The sequence below is a fragment of the Agelaius tricolor genome, unplaced genomic scaffold (genome assembly GCF_023055355.1).
Source record: "Agelaius tricolor isolate 1412-34295 unplaced genomic scaffold, bAgeTri1.0.p SCAF_24, whole genome shotgun sequence".
Taxonomy (NCBI): Eukaryota; Metazoa; Chordata; class Aves; order Passeriformes; family Icteridae; genus Agelaius; species Agelaius tricolor.
In genome coordinates, this window is record NW_027269284.1 from 8,539,403 (window position 1) to 8,565,430 (window position 26,028).

Sequence of the window (26,028 nt, forward strand, 5' to 3'; positions counted from 1 at the left end):
TCAAGGGAACTGCTCCAAAGATTAATTCCTTTTTGCATCAGTGTAACAAAAAGACATGAGAAACAGGTCTGGAAATCACAGCTTGATGTGGAAAACGCTCCAGATAGAAATGTTCCTCTGCCTCTTTGTTAAATGAAGAAATATTCACTAAGGGAGAAGATACTTGTTTGGTTTGGGGTACCTAGGAGATCTGGATTTAGCTCTTAGCAATTTCTCTCTTGGGTTTATTACACAGAAGTCTCACATGCTCTAGCTGTAAAACAGGGTTACTGGTGTGCTTCCCTTCTGTTTCTCATCACATACAGAGGGAACTGAGGACAACAGGACCCCAATTTGATACTCTCTAACTGACATCAAAGCACAGTTCATAAATATGGAAGAACACAGCGTAAATAAATGACTTGAGTGCAAAGCATTTCTAAACATAGTCTAAATAAGGGCAGAATAATTATATCATAGGGATGCAAAGGGTTTTCATAACATCAGGGCCCAATTTTCTGTAAAAAGATTTTCTCTTGGGAGACCTTATTCCAGAGACAGTAGAAGCAGAGAAGACATTTGTTTAAAAAGAGGTTTACATCAACAGATTATTTGTGTAAACTTTAATCTCCTTACAGTAGAAACATACACAGTCAAAGCCAAAAGTAGTGTAACAATTTTACAGCAAAGCTCACCGGTAAAAATGCAAAACAGGTTTGTATCAAATTCTTAAAAAATTGTGCACTTTTTCAAACTTAACTTTGTTCAGCACATCGTTTTGATTTATATATAAGGCATTAATTCTATAAGAATCATTTACTATATTCCAAAAATCGCATGACCTAGGTGTAACACTCTATAGCCTGACACCATTTTTGTTCCTTTCAATATTTACAGATTTCATCTACCTGCATTGACATGGAGCACAGAAGCACTAAGAACAAGCTTTGCCAATAATAGGTTCACATTGAAAAGTTACATAAAAGGAAAAAAAAAGCTCAATTTTGCATTGCAATAACTTGGGTTCGGCTGCAGCCATGATTGTAGTTTAAGAATAATTCCCTCTTTATATACTTCCTCACTTCCAGTAGTATTTGGATCTTTTCATAGGCAGAGTTGAATCTGCTCTGCATCTGCAGCTACAGGAACTGGGACCCATTTCTACAAGCTACCCAAAACCAGTTTTTCTCCTCCTCCCCAGAACACAGTACTTAAGTTTCTTTGAAATTTAGATCTTCTATAAATGGCATCTTTGAAGTCATTCTAGCTACTATGTACAGAAATGGCTCAGGCAATTAAGTTAGTCCACCTTGTCATTAGTCAACAGGAAGTATAATTACTGTAGCTGTAAAGGAGGTATCTAGTGTTCCAGAATAAGTGAGTTTACTTATGGTGAGAGCTCCCTCAATTCTATTTACATGACAACTTCAGGCTCAATGTTAAATAGCAAGTCATCATTTCCTCTTCGGACTTCAAGTAGTAGAGGTGATTCATTCATCACAGCGTCCTGCAGGTCACTGGAAGTCACCAAAGGACGCCCATTGACTTTCACAATAATATCTCCATCCTGGATCCCTCCTCTGCAAAGGCAAGAACAAGGCACTAAGGATGCATTCGATGCAGAGGAAGAGTACAAAGGCTATTCACCATCTCTTTTGCGAATGTAATAAATTTTGATTTGTTTTAGTCTCCACTGAAGGGAAATTCCAGCCTCCTGACTGTGAAATAATAACCGGTGGCACTTGCTAAATGCAAAATAAGGCTCAGGTTATTTCACTGAGGATTTTTTTCCTTAACAACAAAAACAATTTTCTCATGTCTTCTACAAAACTACAGCAAATGAGAAAGAGAAAAAAGGCTTTTATCTATTACTGATTCACTTTACTCAGTCCATTTGCAAGAACATGCTTTTCTGCCACCAATATGTATTTCAAGAACTGAAAATTAAAACCTCAAAATTTTGAGACAACTAGACCAGCTAAAGCACTGGGAAATTATTTCTCTCTTGCTGCTCAAATATAATCCTTAATAGCTGCTTTCATTAATTTTGGTTTTGATCTTCCTAAAATCATTTTTAGAAATATTTTATTTACTTTTCAACTGTTCTGTCAAACAGCCTCTTCCTTTAAGATTAAGCACTGTCTCAGATAACAGCTCTGACAGTGCCTTATGTGAACATTATTCTGTTTCCTGCTTAAACTTAATCTAAGTTTCTTTTTATTAATATTCAACATACTCCACAAAACTCCTCAAACTAGTTCATTGAATTTGGGATGCTCTTTTTATTTGCACACAGTTAGTGTTTCATAATGTCAACAAAGGTTGTAGTGAGGTAGGTGGCAGTCTCTTTTACCAAGTAACAGGACAAGAAGAAATGGCCTTATATTGTTCAAAGGGAAGTTTAAATTGGAAAATAGGAAAAATTCCTTCACAGAAAGGGTTTTCAAACACTGCAACAGGTCACTCAGCAAAGTGGTGGTGTCACCATCCCTGGAGGAATTTAAAAGATGGGAAGAAGTGGCACTTAGAGACAGCTCACCGGTGGCCTTGGCAGTTCTGGGTTCATGGTTTGACTTGATGATCTTAAGGGTCATTTCCAACCTAAACAATTCCATTATTTAAATAGTTCTGAAATGCTTAGTTGTTGTACAGGCAAGCAGAATCTTAGCACAAATATTTTAAACCTAAAGGCACAATTTTTAATTGTTTAAATACAGATCAAGCCTGGAAGAGGAAATACTTGAATATAAAAAGAAATATTACCTTCTAGTATCCCTTTGGAGGTTTATTTGTGGTGAAGAAAATACTGTGCTCTACCTACCTATGAGAAGGTGAGTTTGGAACAACTTCGTGTACATAAATTCCACTTCTGACATCAGGAAAATCAGCATTACTGTGCTTCAGTTCCTCCACCAAGCTGAAAGAAGAACAAAGTTATAAAGAATTTGATTGCACTACAAAAGCATATAAATATTTTTTATTTATTAAGACTTTTTGTGACAAAAAGTAAAAGACTTAATTAATTGTTTAGCCTGTTGTTTTGTGATGAAAATATAGGGGATTTGGACTTAGATTAAAACAAACTATATAGATTTTAAGAGAGGTAAAACTCCTTACCTGTTCAAAGCATGCTAAACTTAATGGTCTTGCAAATCTCCTGCAAGAATCTGACTTTGGCTCTTTGCAGCAGTAGCACAGAGGGCCTTGTTCATGGGCACAAGAACAGAAGCACTCCCAGGGACAAAAGGTTTTTCTGCCCAAACACTTAGTGCTGGTGACAGGGCAGAAATTTGCTAACTTTTCTAGTTTCTTTTATTTTACAAGTGATTCTTAATTTGTCTTTATCTAGAACAATGGAGTTTTTGATAACTCCAGAGAGAAGACAGATCAGAGCTGGAAACAAAGCTGGATCAAAGCTTCAGTTTCCCCAAGTTGTCATCAGCAATTTGTGCATCACTTTCTAAAGAAAGAAGACAGGAACCCCCTGCAAAATAGAGCCTCTACAAACATCCCCTCATTTCAGAGATGGTGACATCATTTCAGGTCAATGTGTACAATGTGGGTTAAAACCCCTTTCTGGAAAGATTTTAAACCAAGGATGGATCACTGGGCTGTCTGCCATGAAAAACTGGGGTCCCACAGAAGGAAAACAAGCCAAAATGGCTACACAGCTTCTCTTTATTTGATTTAGTACTGAGGAAGCTAACAATTGAATAACTAAAGCAAACACAACAAGGGAAGTGGTCTTTTTCTGAAAATAGGCCTGCAGACATCTTACATGGCTTCCTTAGATGTTCCAAAAGCAGTAAAATCTCACATCATGTTCACAATTATGCAGAGAAATTCTGAGTGTCTCTCCACCAGTGATGTTAATGCCATTACACTGATTCATTCCAGCTGAGGATCTGACCCTTCAGGGAGGACTGCAGGAGAGTAGCTCAAGGAAAAAAGATGGCTTTACTACAACCCCAGCTGGAAATTGTCTTGTTTAATTTTGCAGTCTACTGCCACATTGGAAACATGCCTACTGCTGGGGAAGAACACCAGCACAAGAGCACTCATTTATTATCCAAGAATATATCTGGGTAACAGCAAGACACAAAGCAATGTAAGAGGGAAAAGGCAGTAAAGAGCCAGAGGAGGGTGTCCATTTCTGGCTTTGTTAACACAGAGGCACAAAGCTTTAGTCTGGCACTTCAGCAGCTCTTTCTAGTTAATGGCTAGGCACCAAACCTCACACCATATGGCCTCCAATGGCACTGATAAAACACCACCAAACCCTCCATCAGCTGATCTGTCATTGGCACTCAGAGTCACCTGAAAGCACCTTTTTTTTTTTAATGCCACCTAAAACTTGGTGTAACTCCAGATGTCCTTGTCAAGAACTAAAATCAGTATTTAGAGAATTTCCAGGTCTCAGAACATAGATTTCACCTATATCATTTAAATGCCTGCACATTTCCTAGAAGCCAATGTCCACTTTTGGATCTCTGAAGATTTGTAGAGAAAGATGAATGAATTTCTGAAGCACTGCTGACCACATCTTGTGTGCATGAACATACCACTACCTCTCTAGGATACTTACGCAGGTGTTATTGTCAGCATTCTGATGCCAATGAAACGTTTCTTCCCATCTGAAAGGAACACAGAGGATATTTAAGACATTTAGGTAAACACTACCTAAAAATAAATACCTAAAAATAACTTCTCTGATGACCCAAAATACCTGAAAATTAAAATGGAATGTATCAGATTTTAACAAAACTAAACAAAATTACACACATCTGTACTAAAGTGGGTTTTTTTAATTAGCTTTGGTCTACAAATTACAATCCCTCTCCCTGCAACTAGGGGTAAGAGAGAAAGCTCATTTACATTCTCTAAGAGTTTTTCCTCCAGGAAACTGCTGTGATTTAGTATCACATGAATTCAGCAAATAGAAAATTTCATAACCAGCTACCATTTAATCTGAAACTGATCAATACAATTTCCTCACATGATGTTCTCATTAAAATGTAGAAATGGAATCTAAACATCTAAATTTCCACTTTTCAGAGAAGGGGCAATCAAAAGATTCACACTGATTATAATGCAAATGGCTTGTTATTTCTACCCCAAAGAATAAAAAGCAAGTTTAAAAAATATCCCAAAACATGTAGACCTTTGCCAAAATGATCACAAAAATACTCAGAAGGTGGAGCACCTCTGCTATGAAGATGGGCTGACAGAGTTGGGGTTGCTCATCCTAGAGAAGAGAAGGTTCCAGGGACACCTTAATGAGGTCTTTCAGTATTTAAAGAGGGCTTATAAGACAGGACAAAAGGTAATGGCTTCAAACTAAAAGGGGGTAGATTGGCAGTAGGTATCAGGAAGAATTTTTTATTATGAGGGTTGTAGCACATTGGAAAATGCTGCCCAGAGAAGTGGTAGATGCCTCAGCTGCCAACACTCAAGGTCAGGTTGGATGCAATGAAAGGTGTCCCTGATCACTGCAGAGGGGTTGGACTAGATGAACTTTAAAGGTCCCTTCTGATAGAAACTATTCTGTAATTTTATGATTTGCCAGGACTCTGTGGAATTTGAAATGGTGAGAAATCACTCCTGTAGGAAGAACACCATATTTCTGAAGTTAGCTTTTACTAAGCCAAGATATTGCACAGCTGGCTTATGAAAAAAATGCACTTTGATGACTTCCTGCAGTGAGTGCTGCAGTACTCAGTTACATCCGCCATGAAACAATATTTCCCCTTACTTGTTCCAGCACAACAACTTCACAAGATCTTTGAGTTTCTCCAGGTTCTCAAATGAGGAAAAAAGAGATCTACACACTCTTCTCTAGCTCTTATTCTTTCCAAGAAAAATACTCCCAAGTAAAGGACTTAGTTCTGAATATTACACATGCCAAATATTCCCACTGGAGTCACTGAAAATGTTGACTACTAAACATTGGATTTACTACACTCTGAAAAATCTGGCATCCATAACTGTCATCCCTACTTTGCCCTGAAATGCTTGGCTCTCCTCTATTTTAAAAGAAAACTAGCAAGATCAAAATCAGCTATTGTAAGAGTGTCAAGAAGTTCAATTGCTCAAATTTGAAGTCTGAAGAGCTTTGGGCATGACCATGAACTAGCTCACAGTGCTCCTCCAGTCCCCATGGTAGAAATGTAATTTTTCACTTTTTAAAAATATTCAGACATGATAATTCTCCCCCCTAAAAACAATCCCCTTGCCCATGCAATGTAGACAGTTAAATAATGAAATTCCCTTCATAAGAGCAGTGACAGCATCTGTGATGAGAGTTCTCCCTTTGCATTAAACAATTTGATGCTGGTCATTGCCTGTGAGGCAGAAATTTGCAGAAACATGAAGATACTCTGGAGCCTGAGTTAAGAATATTTACATGATGAAAAATGAAAATGAAAGAAGAGACAAAAGAAATTGACTTGGAAGAAACAGAACTGCAAGAATGAAAAACCGCAGGAGAAATGACACTAGTGATAAAAGGAATTATTTCTCCAGTGCTAAAGATATATGTAAACATAAAGCTTTAGGGAAAAAATAAGTCTTGCAACTACAGACTTACTCCTAACCAAAATTCTAATTCTACCTTCAACTTTGGGCAGGTCAAAGTATTCCTTCACTTCTGTTCATGCACTGAAATTCAAAAAGGCCTTCAGCTCTCTCTCTGAAGTAGGTTTGTCATACTGCAAACAGCAATTCATACTACAGGAGTAGCAGGCTATTTCATAAAGTAAAACTAAAAAATATGAGCCACAGGTTACTTTAGCAGCAGAGCATACACTCCTCTCTTTCCCCTCTCCAGACATCTTGTGTGTCAGAATACAAGTTAAAAATTCAGTCCTTTTGTTTCATAAAAGTCCATTCCACTGAATTTAACCCAAGTTAAACACCTTCAACAAAAACCACAGTTTTCAACAATGATTAATGGGAATTTAACTGTCCATCTTATTTGAGGTATCAGCAGAGACTGAACAGGCACAGACAACCAGCAGTAGTGTTTTATCATTCCCAAAGTGTAGGCATGGTGATGTTGGGGCTAAGTCACATTGGCAGAGCAGTGTGTGGCACCTGGAACTACCACTGTCATATTACATCTGCTCTGTGAATAGAAAGTCTCAAAACCTGTCATTCTGGCAATTTGTGCAATCATGAAAGAAAAGAAAAAATAATTAGGAGAACTGGAATAAAGTGATGTCACAAATCTAAGGAGCACATCACAAGGGGGCCAGTCCCTCCAGTAGTTAACCTATGTTAGAATAATCAGGTTTACCAAATGTGAAACCATTGTGGCCTAAAGCTGGAGCACAGCACAGAAGAGAAAGACTCAAATCTCATTTTTGTAAACACCAGGCCAGATTAAACACTGATTCCAGGGGTACAAAGCCAAGCAAACCAACCTCAACCACAAGACTAAACTTAAATCTGCTTAGTAATAATAGAAAGTCACAAGCAGCTGACCCAAGTATCTAGAAGAAGTTCACTATTCCCAGAAATTTCTGTTTCACAGCAAGGAAAGCACTTGCCTTACTGTTAAACTTTATTTATTGATGCTTGCAATAATAGAGATAAAAGCCAGACAGATAAACACTAACCAAAGGCAGAAATGTTTATGACTTATAAACTGTAGCAAAAAGAACTGATAAATCCAAATTAAGGGGGCATATACTCAAACTTCTATGGGCTTGAGCAACTGTTGTGCAAAATTATACCCAATGCAGCTGATTTCAGTGGGGCCAGGATATCACCAGACTTCCAAGTGAAGAAACAGATCCTGCACTTCTTATTCAAGTGCCAGGCAAAGATACTTTACTGCTAAATCATTTTGCACCTAGCTCATCTTGCAGACTACATGAACAGCCCTGAAAGCATTTAAGAAAGATTCTAATGCCAAATAGAAAGCATGAAAACAGCTCAAGCCTGTACTACTGGACTCTGTGTAGAGTCCCTTTCATATAGACTACATAGCTGAATTTAATCATTGGTCTGAATCTGTGCTCAGTAAGGCTCCTAAGCAACCCTCATGATTTGTGGTAATTATTATGGGTAATAATCATTCAAATACAAAGGTAAGAATATGGATTCAACACAACTAATACAAGGCCCTGGGGATGTAAAATGAGGGTTCATGTAAATGAGTTGTTTGGTGTGGCCAATGCAGAACTCCCCCATTTCCCCTTGCCCATCTGAAACAAGGTTTATTCACTTTTCTGCTGGCACTTTTAGAGGCCAAGCTGACCTTTTAGGATGGATTTTCTCTTTATTTTTTTTTTTCAAATTGCTGACTTACTGACTTCTACCATAAAGCATCTAAAAGACTTCCTAGTTTTACTGTTCTGCTCAAGTCTAAACTAGGAATAGATAGAGCTAAGACCAAAATGGAGAAATTCCTAAAAAAAAATTTAAAAATAAAATCAATCAATGCTTAAGTATGTAGTTAACTTCCAGACATAAACACAGAATACACAGCTGATTAAAAGAGATACAGATGGAGACACTTAACTTTATGTAGCAATTTAAGACTTCCTAACTATAAAAGGACATTAACCTTATTACTGGTAACCCCAAAATTACCAAAGACTTTCAGACCATTCAACAGACAAACATCTCTGTGAAGGCTGTGACAAATCTTTAGTCAAAAATACATTAGGTGCTATTATATATTAACAATGCATTAGGTAATATAGAATGTACAGAAAATATAACCAGTGCAAATTCCTCATTCAAATTGCATCCTCTACTTTTCCCCCACTCTCCATTCCTGTTCTTCAACAGATCAGATATTTGAAGCTATATATAACAGATGAGATTTAAAAAAATATATGTCTTCTATATAAAACATTTATCTGATCAACTGAGATTTGAAAGACTAATGTCCAGCTTATTAAACAATTGAGTATCTACTATGCCAGAATAAATCTGGAAAGAGTGGTATCCTAAGGGAATGTTATCATCTTCAGGCAATATGATATTAAGAGCAAAATGGTAATACCCACAAATGTCTTTCTATGACCTAATTGTACCATAAGGGAGGATCCCACTGAAACTACTGAAATATAACTGGAAGAAAACGTGATAGAAACATCCCTAAAATTCTGCTTACATAATTCATTATGCCAAAAAATAGCAACTATACAATAAACCAGAGAACTATTACTAAGGGCCTAAGAAATGAAAACTAAGTCCCAAATATGTGGTGAAAATATTTCCTAGAAACTTTCTCTATGCATTAAGGGCAGTAAATGACTGCTCTGCTATAGCAAAATTATAAGATGCACTTCAGAGAAGCAAAAGCAAAAAAAATTTGAAAAATAATTAATAAAATTTCCTGTGCCCCAGGATTTTTGGAGCAATGACAGTCCCATTGACACTAAGAGAAAGTGTAAATCCTTTTGATTAGGGAATTATGTGATATGATTAAAAATAAAAATCTGTATGTTACAATCCCAGTATAAACTTGAATCTTTCACAGTTTTTGCCCTGGAAGAACAGGGTTCTTCCATGGGCAAAGCTGTCTCTGGGCCCTTAGCTTGGCTCATCATTCTGTGGAGGTAAAGGTGCCTGAAGGAGCAAGGTGACTGATTTCAGTGGTGACACCCCTGACCTTCACTGACTTTCCAGCCCCAGTTACCAGGAGATGGTGAGTTCTGCACAAAGCCTGAGTTCATGCCTCTAGGCAAGGCCTGCAGGCTGAGTCACTGCTCCTCCCTGGACTGGGACAAGCAGTTTGGTTCTAAAGAGTAACATCACTAATGAGACACCTGTTTGTTTTAGAAACCAACAATAAGTTAGTAACCAGGGTGAATACATAAGTTTTTTTGACATGCTGACTGAAACAAAATTATGTCAGCTACTTTGAAATGCATTTCTCAGCATATAATTAACAACCTTTTTTCAACTACTTGTCCCCCTTCTCTCAAATCAACAGTGAAAACAATATGGTTTGTGGAATCCAACAGAGCACAGATGAGGGGACCCATCAAGTTTGTGATGCTCTCATACAAGCAGATGCATCACTTTAAAACCACTGACTAAGGAAGTTTCCAAAATAACAGTATCTGAGAAGACAGTAGGGAAACAACCCTGGCATCAGAACTGGATGAACTCAGGAGAAGACAAGATTAATAACAAAGATTCAAGAGAAGAAGCAGCAGCAGCCAACACTCGTGATAAAAGATTAGTAGTAGGGTGTGGACAGATAAATTGGCAAGTGAAAGAGTAAGGAAGGTTTGGCCTGGATGCAGCATTACTAGATCAGATTTGGCTGTGCAGCCTGTAGTATGACATCTAGAGCAGGGTGACAGATATGGTGCAGGCATGTAAAAAAAGTCTAAAGTACTGCAGTTGTCATTGCCAATAGATTTAGATTTATATGCTGTCCAGTGCAGAGGCCTTTCTTTCTGCCTCTCTCCCATCTTCCCACGTATTTCTTCACAAATTAGTAACAGCCCTTCTTCCACCAGGGCCTGAGAGTCTGTCACAATATGTGATTATATAGCACTGACATACATGACCATGCTAAAATATAGGTCAGGTTCTATGGACTACATCCCACCTGTGGACAGATGCTTTAAAAGGTTTTTAACTTATTTTCTACAGTATACCTTAATCTTTTTGCTTGACAATAAGTGAAAAGAGGATAATAAAACTCCTTAAACAAGTGATCATCTGTTCTCAAGATCAGTTGAGACAGCAATGATTCATCTGTGTCCTCACTATTCTCAGAGGCCCTATTTCCCATATTTATACACACACTGTCTGCTCTTTGGGGGTGTGAGTAATAAGAAGTCTCTCCTACTTCTGTGAAATTGTTTTCTATTTCCCAGTCTGTGATGCTCTATAATGGAGAAGGATGCTGCTCCTTTCAGTAATAGGATCCCACACCCATGTCTTTTAGCACTTCACCTGGATCAGGATAATAACTGAAAGATTATCCTGATAATAACTGAATATAATATATAACTGATATAATAACTGAAAGATTACCCCTGTTTCTTGCAGACCTTACCTTTACTTTGTTTGTCATGTGACTCTGTGAGAAACTGAGTGATACGGTCTGAAGGAATTGCAAAAGAAATTCCAGCTGTGACCTTCAAGGTGTTAATCCCAATCACTTCACCATCCTGTTGAGAGACAACACCCAATTAAATTTGTTCCTAAGTACAGGATTCATCTCCCTGCCTAGAATTTCATGTTAAAAGCTGGTGTAAGAAATTCTAGAGTGTTGTAATCACTCAAGAAATAAACACTACTTATAAGGGAGGATCTGGGCTTTGATTCATGATCCATTTCACATTTAACTGTGATGGCCAGAGAGATTACAGTACAGTGTGTTCATCCAAGGTCCATCCCAACACTCAGCAAGACATTCCCTCTGCCAAGTGGGCAGGGAAGTCACTACTATCACTACAGCCACAAGTCACTGCCCTGCAAAACCAGTGCTGATTGGAAGCAATCTACTTTGGAAGAGTTGTGTGGGGTAGCCAGGTTCCATCTCTGTCGTGCATCCCAGATTTCACAGCATGAACTAACAAGTGTAACTGCTCCCTCCAGATCCAATATTCCTCACTGCTATGTAAATTTTTCTGTGCTCAATGGGGAAATGTTCTCCTGTGGTGTGTGAAATGAAACCTAATTTGCATATTCTTCATTAGCTACAGGCTATCTGCCTTCATTAGCTAAATGAATGGAAGCTGGAATGACCCATGAATCTTCCCAAAAGAACATTCTCCCACTTGAAACTAGCTCTTGAAACAAAACCAACCAACCAAACCAAGTCACATGGACTTACCAGATTAACTAGAGGTCCTCCAGAGTTGCCATACTGTAAAAATGACATAAGGGAACAATAAATTAATACTTCACTGTTGTAAATGCAATTCTCATTGCAAACAGTACTGTTTTTTAAGTAAATGAAAGAGAAGAGGTAATTTCTTAGGCAGCACTGACAGACACTATCAATCACAGAAGATCACAAGTAGCTCTTATCCTACCCCTACACCCCTCCCATGATTATAGTTGTTTGGTTTTTTCAGAAACAGAAATTAAGTTAGGAGCCACTCCAGATAGACAGACCCTGAGTTTATGACATTGAATAGCTAAAGCTAGTATTTTGATTCTCCTAAAGCCTGTCAGAACAATGTTTCGAAGTAGTTAATTGTTATTTATAGTTATACTTCAGTGAAGTGCTTCTACAATTTTTGTTTCACTCATCACTTTGGTTTGTAACACTGTCAGTCTCTCATTCTCCACTGGAGCAGAATACAGTGGTTTACATATTTAATCACAGCATATTGCTATGAGGTAGCTACTACATAAGGATTGATTTAGTAACCACAGACACATATGCCTCTCTAGGGAAGGCATAGAGCAACTCTGAACAGCCCAAAATTACCTAATACCTAATGGCCCTTAAAGGAAATAAGCAACAGGACCACAGGAAATGAGAGTTGGGGAAGTTGCTTGTCCATCTTCAAGCTGGCTCAACAATTTGTTTTTGAGTGAGGCCAGAGTTTTAGAGTAGGTTTGCAAAACAGCCAAGAGCAGCAACTTACTACTCAAAAGAAACAAAAGCTAAGTGATGTATGACAGAGAAGCAAGACACAAACTATTTACACTTAGATAGCACTGGGCAAACTTTATAGATTCATAGGAGAATAAAACAGACATTAAAATTTATCAAACAGCTTCAAAGCTCAAATTAAACAATTAGATAAATTCCTTATATTGTATCTCTCCAGTGACCAGAGGCTGCACATGTGATTTTTATGTCTGACTGGCACAAAGAAACCAAAATAATGATTTTTCAGCCTTGCTCAGCACATGGTCTTTCATTCACTCGTCTTCTGCTTGAAGGATGTGAAAGACCTTCAGCACATGCAATACAGCTCCATTTAGAACCTTATGGCCCTGTTTTCTCCTGCCCTATGTTACTGCTGTCCCAGCATTCCTCAAAAGGCAGCTGCATGCACATTCCTGCAGGAAAGTCTTGGCTGAGCCACAGGAATGCTCTGAACAGACCAACTCTCAAACTCCTCCCATTCTCAGGAGAAAATGAGTGCATTAGCTAAGCACAAAGCATCCTTATGCCAGGGACCATCTTCATGCTTTGCAGTCCCAGATGGCAAAGCAATTCAAACTTAGTGTCATTTTCCTCACCTCATCTGCTATCATTCTTTGGTCCAGCATTATCTAACACACTCTGCTATCCTTGTCTAAACCTGCTCATTAGCTTTGGAAGGCAGCAAATGTCTAAGCACATACACAAGGAAGGAGTCTGAGCTTGAAAAATGTGTATAGGCAAGAAGTCAAGAATCCCATGTTCCAATTCTGTCTCCCCCACCAATTCAGTGTGTGCTCCCAAGTAACCCATCTTGCCTAAGTTTCCAATTAAATGTCTAGAGAGGTTCAGCTCCTGGGTTGCACAAAAGCTTTTTGAAAAACCTCACTTTTATGTCATATCTTAGCACAAAAAATAATTCTCCTCTTTTTTCCTCCCTACACAATTTCTTTCAACAAGTCTGTGACAATAACAATTTGTGAAGCACTCTGTGTGTAAAACATTATTATTGCTTGTTATGACAAATTTGACATTCAAGTCCAACAAACAAATCCTGAAATATTTTCCTTTCAATGTGTAACAGATTTAAAGTATAAAATTTCAGGCCATTTTCTACCTCAGATATGTGTGCAGTGCTCATTTTAGAAGCAGTACAAACTAAACATACACCCAAGCACTTCACTTAAGCTCTTTGGATCACTCCAAGATGCTCTGAAGGAACACTATTTAATGTATTTCTATATACATGCAATGCTTAGCTCCAAACCTTACCTCAAACTTTGTTATTTTCCACCTTGACTCTTGTTTTGATTATGTGATGTGCAAAGGGAAAACAAACAGCAACAAATATCCCCAGTCCTCTCCTTATGTTCTTACCTGGGTGTCCTGTCACTACACTGAAGCACATACTCTCAATTTGACTACTCCATCTGCTTCTAAAGGATGGAGATGAAAGAAATTTTGGCTCTATTCTACAGCTTCCTTGACCAGAGCAACTCAGCAGGCAGAGAGAGAAATGTTTTAATTTACTGCTGGTTGATACAACCATGCTGCTGCATGAGATTTACAGAATTCAAAGCATCTGACCTATGCAGCATCCTCACAGACAACCTCAGTGGGAGAACTTTTATTTATCATTCCCTTCACAACGCTGCCTGAACACACCTTACAGACACTGCATAGAGTTTTGAAAAAGAAGAATTTCACTGATGTTAAACAAAGCTGCTGGATTCATGTCTCAGAGCAGGCCCTTCCATGCTGCACAGTGGGGACAGCCTGTGAGGTGGAGCTTACATTAATGATGGCATCTGTCTGGATGTAATCCATGTCCGAGTCCCGCAGGCCCAGCTCTTTGCCGTCTCGCTGAGCCGTGCTGACAATACCTGTGGTCACAGTGTTCTGTAAGGCAAAGGGGCTCCCAATTGCCACCACAAATTCTCCTGGCCTCAGATCAGCTGAGTGTCCCAGTAACAATACTGGTAGTTTTTTCTTAATCAAACAGAGAGAGAAAGAAATAAGCATTAGTTCACACTTGAAAATAATCTGATTGCAAAGATCAAAAACCAGCAAAAAGTTAGGAACACTTTCCACTACATTAATCAAAGAGCCACTCACTATCCTACACCCAAAACTTATGCTGTTTTAAACCATCTTCAAAAACAAACAGCTATCTGTAGTTCCTTGCAATTTCACCAAGAAAAGAAGGGCATCAAAATTTCCCTGTTTTCCAGCAGATTGTTGCCTCCTCCTAGAACCAGCACAAAAACCAATTGTTGACTACCACTCTCTCTGCATTATGCCCACCTTGCAGTCCATGCATACTGCCACAAAGCTTAGAAAGATTAGCCTGGGTATTTAGGTAAATATAGCACAATTTTGCCACATATTACATGAGTGACTTTTTTTTTTCTTAGTTTTTTACAGTTCCTAGCACAGAAGACAAAGTAATTTAATTCCAAAATAGGAAAAATTTCCAGGCCTGTATTTCAGTACATTGCTTTCCACAGATCTAAGGAATCCTTAAACATATATTCTAGTCAATCACTTTGTACTAAGTGAAACTGAAATTGCCCAAATGAAGGCATTCTCCTGTTTATGTCACTCACCTTAGGGTGAATCTTTATTGTTGCAATGTCAGATTTCTTGTCAATGTCTTTGATTGTTGCTTCATAGGTATCTCCATTCTGGAGCTGTACCTTCAGTTGTTGTCTCCCTGATATTGCATTTGTGCTTGACACCACATGGGCATTGGTCACAATTAAACCAGAATCAGACATAATAAACCCAGATCCACTGGAAAGGGGGACATTTCGACCAAAGAGAGGGTGCCTGCACAAAAAGCAAGCATTTTGTGTCATAAGCAAAACAAACTTAAGAAAAGATTATATTAGACATCACTTACCACGTTTCACCCTGAGAATCAAACTTTTTAAAAAATTACAAAGAAAGGATCCCTTCCTGAAAATTGTGACTGGCTTTAGTCAGTCAGGGAGACAGGAATTGAGGTTTACAGACAATCAGCAGGATCTTTTTCCTTTGTTTTCCAATTTTGTCTTCATAATCTTCCTTGCATAGAGTGTAGGTGACAAAAAAGGAAGGAGAAGCAGCCTATCTGATCCCACTGGTTATTGATTACATACTGAAAGAGGGAAATAATAAAGCTAAGAAATTAACTGATCATCTAATGGGAGAAGGGGAAGAAGGAACCTTGCAGCTGGACAGAAGCATAAAGGAAGAGAAAAGGTCTAAGGAGATCATAAAGCCCAAGTGCAGACTGGAAAAAGCATGTTTGGAAACCAAAATGACTAGGAATATGAAAGAAAAAATGGAAAACACTACCAATGGGTAAAACTTGGTGGGAAACAACATGTGCTGCAAAACAGACAGGTAAAAGATTTTGCAAACTGTTCAAGGCGTTACAGATTTTCTCTGTGAACAACTGTTGTAATGACCTTATGTTAGGGGAACATAAAGTGTCTGCACAGCAGAAAACAAGAAAAGGCCCACAAAGTCTTTCTTCCAATACATGGTCCTGGTTAGGATATTATTTGAAAGTTCTGGACTATTTAGCAGTAAACAATTGAAGCAAATCCCATGAAAAAGTAGTATCAATATTAGCACCCAGCAAGCTGCTAGGAAAAGAACAAACAATCTTAACAATATATGAAAAGATCTTGAGCATCTTCAGCTGTAACATCCTCTCAAAGGACCAATCACCATGTGCATAAAACTATGTCCCTTGATATACTTGATTATCTTGATTTTGGATATTAAAAAAGCCTACAAAAATTCTCCAAAAAATTCTTATATCTGCAGAAATTGAGAGGACTCCAGGAGGAAAGGTATTCACATAATGGAGTGCATGCAATATTTGCAGTAATTTGTTCTGAAAGCAGGTTGTTCTGAGGACTCATATTTAAACCTCTCAGGTGGCTTTGACACTCAGGGCTGATCTTGCCACATCAGGTCCAGCTTCAGCATCCTGAATATTGGTGATGTTCTGGTCAAAAACTTTAGTTCATTTCTGTCTTAACAGGAGTCATTTCTGTGTTTAGATAGACTACATCTCCTTGACATTCTACCCTTTAATGCTCTTCCTGCCAAAATAAAATCACCTCTCCTTCAAAGTTGAAAAACTAACAACAAGCCATTTTTTTCCAGCTTAGTGTCTAAATATGTGTGCGCACACACACATATAAATATACATACATATATATATATGTATTTAAACTGAGATACAAATACAGTCCAACAAGCAAAACATTTTAGTGAAGGTGGAAGAGAACTCCAAAAATGAGATATACTTATTTTAGGGTAGACAGTTATATATATTGTATAGTACTGTAAACCCATTAGAATAGATCTACTGAACAGGAACAATACACACAAACAAGTGGTTCTCTGGAGAAATGGGTCTGCTGTAATGTTTTAGAATGTTTTGTGAACCTCAAATTCAAAAGGAAAGTTAGTACACTGTAGATCTTTGTTAAACAATGTAACTAAAACAAAGAATTGAAAGTTTACCTGAGGAAAAGTTCAATGTGCACAACTGCAGGTGCAATCTTTTCCACCACATCAGCTATGAAGTTGAATTTGTATCTTGGGCTGCTGGACTGTAGGTGACCTATACTAGCAGAAAGAATTGGATATGTTAATAAGACAATACATTTTTTATCAAGTAGGCAAGATGAATCTGCTTTGATTTGGTCTGTTTCTCCAACTAGAACGGTTTCAAAACAGTACTGGAAAAGGAATCAAAGTCATTAAGATTGTTCAAAATTTACCTAGCATTCTGCATGATCCTGAGAAAATTAAATATCAGCATCACTTAGCTCTACATTCTTTTCTTTGGAAGTCTATAAGCTCTGTCTTGAGCATTTTTCTGAGGACAACTACTTGGTATTATCCAAGACACAGAGGGTCATAAGCAAAGGACTTTAGGAGGTCATTAGTTCTACCTCCTGCTCAAAGCTGCATCAGCTACAAAGGGAAACAGAGTTGGGACTTGCAAAACACCAAGGATGGACATTCCAGAAACTGCCTGGGAAACTTGTCCCACTGCTTCACTGTCCCCCATGATGTTTAGGTTTTGCTTACATCACATCTGAACTTGTTGAGCTCATGTTCCAACTCATGCCCCTTGTTTCTCATCCTCCCATTATGCACCTCTGTGTGAATCTGGCACACAGGGAGGCTGCTCTTAGGTCCCCTTGAAGCTTTCTCTTCCCAAAACTGAACAAGCCCAGTACCCTCAGTTTCTCCTCCCAGGAGATATGTCCAGTTCCCCCCAAACATCCTCATGACCTTCTGAACTCTAGCTTGTCAATGCCTTTCTTGTACTGAGAGATTCAAAACTGGATGCAGTATTCCAGATGTGGTCTGACAAGTGCTGAGTACCACAGCTGCAAAAGTTTGAATTGTGACTCCCAAATTAAGTTCTATTTTTTTTTTAAGTAGACACATTAGAAACCTGACTTAAATTACAACCTTTGCACCTAAAACTTTCTGCAAATTCACATTTAGGCTGTCATATGCATCTGGGCCTACAAATAGACTACTAAAATGTCTGACAAAAGCCAGTATGGTACTACGTTAAACAGCACTATACACAGCATTTGTTAAGAGTCAATAAAATTGTGTGAAGTTAAGATCTTAAAGAGGTGGGGGAAAAGCCCATGGCATCCTGGCTTCTAGCACCACAACATCCCAGAGGAATAGCACTGCTTGTGCTAAATGTTATATTCTCTGCAGTCTTTCATCCACAGAGCCATACCATCACACAGGTAAAGCATATGATAGGGGATGTATCCCCACACTCAAATAGCAATCTTTTGTGTTCACAGCCTGAAGCTTTAAAATTAACTATGGGATCTACCAAAGTGAGCAAATGAGTTGAAAAAACTAGACCAAGAAGACTAGGAATTTCTTCACAGAAGTCTGCAAGTTCTTTATCCTGTTACTGGACATGGGATTTAGTTCTGAATGAAAAGAAACCCTGCTTATATTTAGCAAGTTAGATTTATGTGATACTGAATAAACAAAAGGAACAGCTTGGCAGGACTAGGTTCAGTCTATTATTTCTATGCACATTCTCACACACACTGAAGAATCTCTCCAGCCAATTGAACATTCTTGTTTTAGTGCTTAGTTTAAAAGAGACACAGCAAACAAGAATCACAGAGGACAGTCAAATGTAAGCACAATACACTGTTATTTATTTTGCTTACAAGGCCACTAAAGAGTTATTTTACCTTCAGTTCCCAAGCAGCTTGCCTGATTATGCATTATATCCTTTGAAGTCTACTGACATGACTTTGAACACTTGCCTACACAGCAAGTGCTCACTGACAGGATATAACATTGCCATCACATTTATCCTAATAGACATGACCATGCATCAGTGAAAGGCAGCTGATGAACTGCACAGAACTGGGGAAAAACTGGGGATGAATGCAGCCTTTCAGTTGGTGTAAATCAGCATAGCTCTGGGTGAGTCAGGGCAACTAAATCCATTTGCATCTTCTAAGTGCTCAACTGTTCTGCCCTAACCAAATGGATACAGCACTGTACATGGCCACAAGCACAGGAAGAGCCTTGTTCAAAAACCTCACTCCTGACTAGCACCAGGCAAACATCATGGGTGGCTTTCCAGGTAGGATTTGGGGGAGGCAAAGAGAAAGTCTCTGTAAGAGGTAGTGAAAACAACATGAAAAAAAGGTGAGGAAAATAAAATGCAGCAATACAGAGAGGAGACTAAAACTGAAACAATGTTTACCTTCTTCTCATACAATAGTGAAAACATTTCTGTGTCTGAGCAGAAGCCCAGAACCTCCCTGCTGTGGTTAGAAGACAAGAATGCTCAAACCTGAAATAAAATTGAAATCTGCACCAATATTAAAGGGAAATCTGAAACAAAGGAGGATCAAGAATAACAGACATTCAGGCTTTGTATGAAAGGCATGTCTGAAGATCTGGGCTGATCAGAGATGAGCTGTTTTTTTCTCTGGTGGGGATCAAACACTGGTGAAAACTGACTTACAAAGCTGATCTTTCTGGAATAATTTTCTGCAAGCTGGCAGTGATGAGAACCTTTAAACACATTATATGATGTGCCAGGAACTCAAACTACAGACCTGGAAGGTGTAACTGCACACTTGCATTCACTCAGCAACTATTTAAGGGAACTGAAGTGTTGGTTATTATTTACAGCATTTTAGTGCATAATTATTAAACTGATGGTTTTCATCAGAAATCCTCAACATACTTCAAAGGGAAGAACTGAAGCCTGGGAAACTGAAGAAGGAAGCAACATCCAACACTGAGTATACTGTATAATGCCAGCCTGAATACAAGTGTTGTAAATTTAGAGGTAGAATCTATCCTTTAATGTGCACTAGTTGGTAGACACCAGCTGCTGCTACTGTCCTTTCTAAGAGAGAAAGTTGAATATGTATCTCTCCCCTCCATATTTCTGCTGCCTTGTAGAGCCCCACACAGCCCTCAGCTCTCTGCTGCCCTGAGCATGTAACAGCTCTGAGCCCACAAAACTTCTGTAGATTTTGACCCATTGACCCTCTGAGATTTGCCACATAGTTTTTCAAAGGCCTCTCAATAACCTGCATTATTTTCCATGTTATTACTGAGTGTTCAAAATCATCTCACACTAACAAAATCTAATTTATCTTGGCAAAAACCCATAATTTAATCCGATTAGCCATGTGTTGCATAACCAAGATTTCAAAGGTGCTGCAACCAGGTTGTATTTGAAACAAAAGCAAATTTATGCTGTATGAGTCTTTAGCTGTCTATGCATTTCTTAGTCAAAAAAACTAGATTTCCCCAATCCGCCCCATAGCCACAAATCAACCAGATTTTCAGCAGCCTTGAACTTTGAGCCTATCATTTCAACTAAGTGATTAGATCTTCAGGTCTCCAGCTCCCCTTGCAGAACACTTAAAACTCAGATTTCAATGTAAGTGCATGGAGCTAAAGATTTTCAGCCTATTTTCTAAAATGCAACCTTATGCTTCCAATTTTATGGGCTCCAACTACACTGAATTTAAATGGATAAAGCTGAGTGCCTTTCAGGTAGGAGTAGTCTTATTATCAGTTAAAGATTTTTCCTGGATAGTGGTGTTACCTACAGGCTATGGGTCCATTTAAGAGTGGTTTATTTACTTTCTTGCAGAGACAATAGACCCCACTCCAATCTCATTAACACTGCCGTAAACCGGGAACAATGCCAACAAATCTGTTGCGCTAACCTAGTATGAAGAGAACTGGAAAAAAATTCAGCAGAAATAATCATTATAATCCCACTGAAGACAATAAAACCAGACCAATTTACATTTGCAAAAGACTGAACATTTCTGAATATCTGCCAACTTAGTCTCTGTAGAAATAAATCAAATCACATTCACTGCTTTCTTAAAGACAATGCATTGTATTAAAATCCACAATTTTATATTCATTAAGAATTTGTGAGCCTGGAAAACTCATTCTTTTAAAGTTGTTTCCCCACCCCCCCTTTTAAAACCTGCTTCAGAAAAGATCTGTGCATTCAGCAAAATTATTATGTCTAAGGGAGGACTGCAACCTGGCAGATCTGATCACCAGGGATAAACACTGTCCCTACTGCGCTTTCATGGAAAGAAATGAAAGACAAATAAAAGATTATAATGTCTCTGCTTAAAAAACAGAAACATCTGCTGGAAACATAGGTTCATGGGCAGCTTTTCTGATGAATTCAGCATTAAGATCAAGTTGCATAGCTGTGCACTGACCATAAAGCCTTGGTGAGTTTAATGCCACATTATGTTTCAGGCAACTTGTTTATACAATGGATGTCTACCGTGCACAGATGAAAACAATTTGGTGAACCAACACCAAAGTGGCTTTCTTGTGCAATGCAGCAATCACAAGGGCCAGACAGAGACAGAGTGGCACAAGCTTTCTAGCACAGACACCACACTGACTTTGTATGCTTGGTATCCCTCCTTTCCAAGTGACCCTCATGAGGAGATACAGCAAGAACAGCCTTTTCCTGTCACCCATCCTTTACAAAGCATTGAAGTGCTCTACTCTGAATTGTATACCAAATCCTGTACACTATCCATCCTCACCTGCAGGAACTCAAAGCAACTCAGGCATAAGGAGAACAAGCAGCACAGGAATGTGACCAAAATTTGTGTTCCCAGCTAATACCTTGCAGTACATGTCCCTAAATACAGCTGCAGGCAGCTTTAAGGCTTTGATGGCAGCAACACCAGCAAGAGACTTCTATCCCTCACTGGGCCAACTTCTCAGAAATGCACATAATCATACACTCAGTTGTTCCTCTGTATCTTCAATGTACAGGCACATTCCAAACACCTGTGTGCAATGACTTATGAATTAATTGTGTTTCAAACACTCTCTTAGGAATATGAACTTTTAGGCTCCTATCTTGCAAAGATCTGACTGACTTGGGTGAGTAAACACCACCACCCCTTTTTGAGAGTGACTTCAGGTTAACAGTGCAGAGGACAGTAAATGGTGAGTGTCAAGTCCAGCCTCAAAGGTTTTCTAATTAAGCTTTTAATTTTTCTAGTTCCATTGACAAAAGAGCACCAGTATTTAAAAAAAATAAATTTGCTTCCATGTCTTAGGTAAGAAAAGAGAAATCTGTCTTCACAGAAGCTATTTGCAAAATAACCTTGCAGGGAATTTAACTGTACTAAGATATACTGAGATCAAAACCAGTCCTTCATTCAAGAAACAAACAGGTTGACTGTAGATGGCAGGTGACCAAGTGAATCCTTTGAGTGAGATGTCTGACATCTTAGTGGATTGATACATGGCATTGTTAAAACTTGCACTTGCTGCCCTGAGAAACAAGGCTCTGTAGGAATAGATCTTTGATTACAGAGGTTGTCCTCCAAAAGTATTTCTCCCATTACTTACATGCTGGCTTGTAATAGCTTGTTGTTATCACAGTAGGTGACAGAAGGCAGAAAAAAAAAATAGCTTCACAATATATTCCCATATATAAACATATATACTGTTGAAAAAAGTTGGAAAATCCCCCCAGTATTTGTAGAAGGGAGTTTAACTTTGCACAGGATTTCTGCAGACTGCTCCCATTAGTATCTCTGAGAAGCCCCTGGGCACTGGTACATGGCAGAGCATCAGGAATGGAGCCCCTGGACCTCCAGGCAGTGCACACCCCATTTAATCCACTGTGTGTAGAAATTGCAATTTGGCATGGTGCTTTTCAACCCAATGCAAGACTTCAACAAGGACAAAAGCATTTTAAATTCTGTTAACTTTTCAATTATCACTCAGTAACCCTGGCCACCTCATTCCTTCCTTCCTTCATCCTTTACTACCCAGGTTTCATGCATCCCTATTCACCAGACTGCTGTCACCAGGAAATCACAGCTGTTTCTCAGCCTGTCTGGGTTTATCACAGCCAGAATCCAACTCAGCATCAACACAAGCAACTCAAAAAGGAGAGGAACAGACATTTCAGGAGCCACTCTGGGCCTGTGCATGTTTTAAATAGGGCCTTAGTCATACTATGTGAAACTTCTGTTATCTGAGATTGTTTTAATATATGGATGGTTAAGTAAAACTGCATTTACTTCATAACTAGCTTATCCCTTCAAGTTCTGAGTCATCTGAGGCCAGGCAAGAACAGGAGAAAAAGAAATTTGACAGCAATTTTAAACTGTCAACTTTCTTCCAAGCCTCTCATTACAGCCATTGCAAGTTATTGTTAAAAAAAAAAAACAAACCAAAACAAACAAAAAAACCCATAATTGAGTTCTATTCCTGGCTCAACCACCAACTCAGCCTGACCTTGGGCAAGACACTCAGTTTCTTTGAGCTTCAGTTTGTGCAGCTGTAGAACTGAACAAAAAAAAAAAAAATTAAATCTCAACTGAAAACCAGATGCTTCATCTAAGCTGATGTTTTCTGAGACAAAAAAAATAAAGCCAAATTAAAGTAAACACTAAAATAGTTGCTTGGAAAAAAAAAAATCTTTTCTGCCTCACAGCCCTAAATTCCTAAGCCTATTAGCATTAGATTCAGGAGGATTCCTTAAAGAAAATGTCACATATACCCAATGCCAAGCACACAGCAAGCTCACAGATGCAGGCTAGTTCACTCATTTTGGTTAAACATTTTGATTATTTCACGTGGATCAGTTTCAACCAAGTTTTAGGAGTACTAAAGTTAACATTTGCTGATGTGAAAAGGTACAGGCAAAGAACAATTTATAACTACAAAACACTGGAGAGATGGAACACTGCAGCTTCAGGCTGGCATCTGAAACAATTCTTGGCTCTGACAAGATTCTCTGAAAGGAACTCCAGGAACATCATTTGAATATCCTCCCACTCTGAACTGGCTTAGCCTTTCCAAAGATCAAAATATATATGAAAGGCCCCCTATTCACAGAAAGGCTACAACACTACCCCTATTCCTTCTGAACCCTGCCAATCATTTTGGCCAGTTTGCTATGAATAAACAGGATGCTTAGTGATTTACCTGACATAATGGAAACATTAATGCATGTTTTAAAACACCATTAAGCATAGCACTTTTCTCTTTTCAGGAACTCTATGGGAAATGTAGCAGAAGCAAAGCCTTAAAATAATATACCAGTAAGTATGTGGAAAGATATTGCCAGCATTAACACTTCCATGAAGAGACACATTTTAATATTAAAAGGAAATTACTAGCTTAAGAGATTACTAAACTTTCCAAAGTTAAATCACCAAGCCTGAAGTTGTGTGTCATAGCATATCACAGGCTCTGAGCAGAGGCCTCAACACTTTACTGCAACCACAAGATCATTTGATTGCCTGAGTATCAATATTTTACACTATAAAGGAACTTCTCGGGCTTTTTTTTCCTTACAAGACTATTTTTCTTTACAAGGGCTCTACAAGACTACAAAACCCTTTGGTGAAGAAAACAAACCAGACAAAAGACCACGTTTTAGGTGGTTGATCAATACTCAGCGCCTTTTCTGCCCTGATGGGCTTTTAGAGGCATTTTCTGATTCGCCTGTTAGGTCAATCTGACTAACACCCCAAAATCCCCCAGGGACGGTCCCGGAGCTCAGGTGTTCCCGGGTCCTGCTCTGTTTGTGCGGGCTGTGCCCTGCAGAGGGGATGCCACCAACACCAACACGGCCACCAAACAGCGCGGCCGGCACCGCAGCCAGCGCAGGTGGCACCGGCCGGACGGGAGCAGGCTGGTACCGCTGCCCCTGCCTCCAGAAAAGCTGCTGCCGCTGCCCCTGCCTCCAGAAAAGCTGCTGCCGCTGCCCTGGCCCTGGCCTGGCAGCCGAGCCACCTCCACCCACCTCGCTCCCATCAGGCAAGCGCGCCCGCCTCCTGTCCGGGAGCACTGCGAGGCATCATCCACAGCCGTGCTGCTGGTTTGGGGGAGCCCTGCCCAAACCCACACTGAGCATCCAGCAGTTCTGCTGGTCAGAGAGCACCTGAGCATCCATTCCACATACCACAGGTGTCATTAGTTTCCACATCCTTGGAGGTTTTTAGAGTACCTAGATCCACCCAGTCTTCCCAAGCCACGGAAAATCGCGACTTTCTTTACCCAGGTGTCCCACCTCCCACCCCGCGGCAGGTCCCACCATGCTCCTACCCGATTCACAGGCTCCCTTCTGGACCTGGGCGATGCCGGGCAGCCCGTGCTGCAGCGCCTTGCGGCTCACCGCCTTCAGCTGGCAGATGTTGTCGTACGTCCGGCCGTCGCTGCCGCACACCTGGGCGCTGAGCTTGCACTGGCAGACGCCCTTGGCGAAGCGCTTGCCCATGGGGTAGCGGCAATCGAGGCTGTCCCCGCAGGGCGGGTCCTCCTTGCGGCCGCACGAGTCCCCCTCGCCCGCGGCGCAGATGAGGCAGCAGCCGCAGCGGTCGGGGACGTACCCACTGGGGCAGCTGGGGCTGGGGCATGTGGAGACATCGCAGCGGGCCGGGCACTTGGCGCGGCCGAGCTGGAGCTCCGCGGCGTGCGGGCCGGCGCTGAGGGACAGCAGGAGCAGCGGGCTCAGCAGCGACACCCGCATCCTCGGCGGGGACAGCGGCGGCGGAGCGCGGGTTGCGAGCCCGGCCGGCCCCGGGGCAGGAGGCGGGAAGGTGCGATCGCGGCGAGGGAAGGGGAAGGCGGGCTTTATGCACACTCGGGCAGCACAGCGCCGTGTGCCCCAGGCAGCGCTTCTGCGGGCCGAGCGGGACGGCGGAGGGCAGCAGGCCAGAGACAGGGCCGCGGAGTCACGGCCGGCTCGGTCCCCGCAGGACGCGGTGGCTCCCAGGACTCAGCTGGCCGGACTGAGGCGCTGAGCCATGGCACGGAGCACCGAGAGCAGGCGGAGCGGGAGGCGCTAGGAAGGCGGCGGCAGGGTTATATGAGGGACGGGCCCGCCGCCTCCCGCAGCACCGGCAGCTCCCCAGGCT

At 40.2% G+C, this 26,028-nt stretch overlaps 1 protein-coding gene across 1 annotated transcript; it reads right to left on the minus strand.

Annotated features, from left to right (window-relative positions):
• Window positions 1-573: 573 nt before the first annotated feature.
• Window positions 574-26,028, minus strand: HTRA3 (HtrA serine peptidase 3). Its single transcript, XM_071447329.1, has 9 exons — window positions 25,217-26,028; window positions 17,084-17,183; window positions 15,166-15,388; window positions 14,354-14,548; window positions 11,792-11,824; window positions 11,009-11,123; window positions 4,565-4,613; window positions 2,801-2,896; window positions 574-1,559 (listed from the first exon to the last, which is right to left on the minus strand). Exons 1-9 carry the CDS (start codon window positions 25,638-25,640, stop codon window positions 1,394-1,396), a joined length of 1,401 nt encoding a protein of 466 aa, XP_071303430.1. The 5' UTR covers window positions 25,641-26,028; the 3' UTR covers window positions 574-1,393.